At 40.5% G+C, this 1,394-nt stretch overlaps 1 protein-coding gene across 1 annotated transcript in view; it reads right to left on the bottom strand.

The window, feature by feature from the left end:
• The window catches only part of TECPR2 (tectonin beta-propeller repeat containing 2), a 131,709-nt gene extending 131,216 nt beyond the window's left edge, over positions 1-493 (bottom strand). Inside the window, exon 1 of the mRNA XM_023518870.1 lies at positions 204-493. Within this exon, the coding sequence (XP_023374638.1) occupies positions 204-422 (219 nt within the window). The 5' untranslated portion in view covers positions 423-493. The remainder of the gene's footprint in view (positions 1-203) is intronic.
• Positions 494-1,394: the final 901 nt, after the last annotated feature.

Genomic DNA, 1,394 nt, shown 5'->3' with positions numbered 1-1,394 from the left:
AAAAAAAAAAAATAAAAGATTTCAACAACAGAGCAAGACCTTGTCTCTAAGGAAGAAAGAAAGAAAAAGAATAAAATGATGCTAGATTTTGGGAGGCAGGAAAAAAAAAAGTTTAAAACGCCAATTTATCGCATCCTAGAACACAAGTGTGTCAAACATGGTTTGTGCATATGTACTAAAGTAAAAAGAAAAGCAAGACTCACCTCAAAGTTGTACTTCCTCATCCGGTTAAAGTGCCGGCAGTACAGATACAGCATGCCAATGCTGCTGCCCACTGCGATGTAGTCCCCGTTAGTGTCAAGGGCGGTGAGGTAGACCATCATAGAGCGGAAACCCTTCTGGATCTTTGTGGGAATGGCATTGAGAAGATAGTACAATGGGCAGAACTCTCTGAATGTAACAGGCTCTGATATGGATGCCATGGCCAAGCTTTCCACAGATGGTTATCAGACAGGAAAAGGAATGTTCATCATCCAGGGAAACCTGGGGGCTGCAGAACAAAGCATTACAATTCTTCCAAAGGCTAGTCATGCCAAAAAGAAGTAATGTTTTATAATGGGAACACGGAACTTTTAGGCAGGTAAAAATTATAGCTAGAGCTTAATTAAACAGTAAATAAGGTATCATTAAGATCACTTTTGAGCATTTTAATTCAAAATGCACCTCAATATATACTGACTCCTATAATTCATGTTACAGCAAATGTTACGGAAGAGTGGAAAGAATACATAAAGTGTTCTTACTCTCAAATAGCTTATGATCTACAGGGAGGAAGAATTTCACCATCATAAACAGACACATAATCCAAGCATATATTTGGGGGTATATTTCAAGAGATGAAAATGCTGAATTAAAAAAAAATGTATTGCCAAGTTGCCTTCCAGAATGGTCATATAGATTTATGCCTGAAACAAGTTTTCCCAAAGGATATCTAGAGGCCACTAAATCACAAAACCCAGACAAGTCAGGAAAACTGAATTTGGGGCCAGGTACCAAGAAGCCCACGGCAGGCACACAAGAATTCACGCTCTCTCCCTATTTTGGGGCCTCTGGGTTATTAACTCAGTACCAGGCTTGCCTGTCCCTCACTCCATATTCAGATGCAAGAAGTAGGCTGATGCCAACTCCCAGCAAACTATTGCAGGGAGAGGGAGTGTCTAGGGACAGACCAAGGAGGAAGTCTAGAGCCATTGACTGCCTCACTATCCTCTTCTGCTAGATTTAGGAAAAATAATTTAGATTCAAAAAACATTCCTGCTAAAACATTTTTGCTCCCCCTCCTTACCCATTTTTCACACAAGCACACATGCTTAAACCCACTGTACACCAGATCTCAGACCCAATGCCACTAAATTAACCCTCTTTTCCCTGAGCACAGGGGAGTGGTTAACAAT

The sequence above is a fragment of the Otolemur garnettii genome, unplaced genomic scaffold, assembly GCF_000181295.1.
Source record: "Otolemur garnettii isolate 467f Iridium unplaced genomic scaffold, OtoGar3 scaffold00149, whole genome shotgun sequence".
NCBI lineage: Eukaryota > Metazoa > Chordata > Mammalia > Primates > Galagidae > Otolemur > Otolemur garnettii.
The sequence above is the reverse complement of the archived record's forward strand: the minus strand, read 5'-3'. Positions and strand labels throughout refer to the sequence as shown.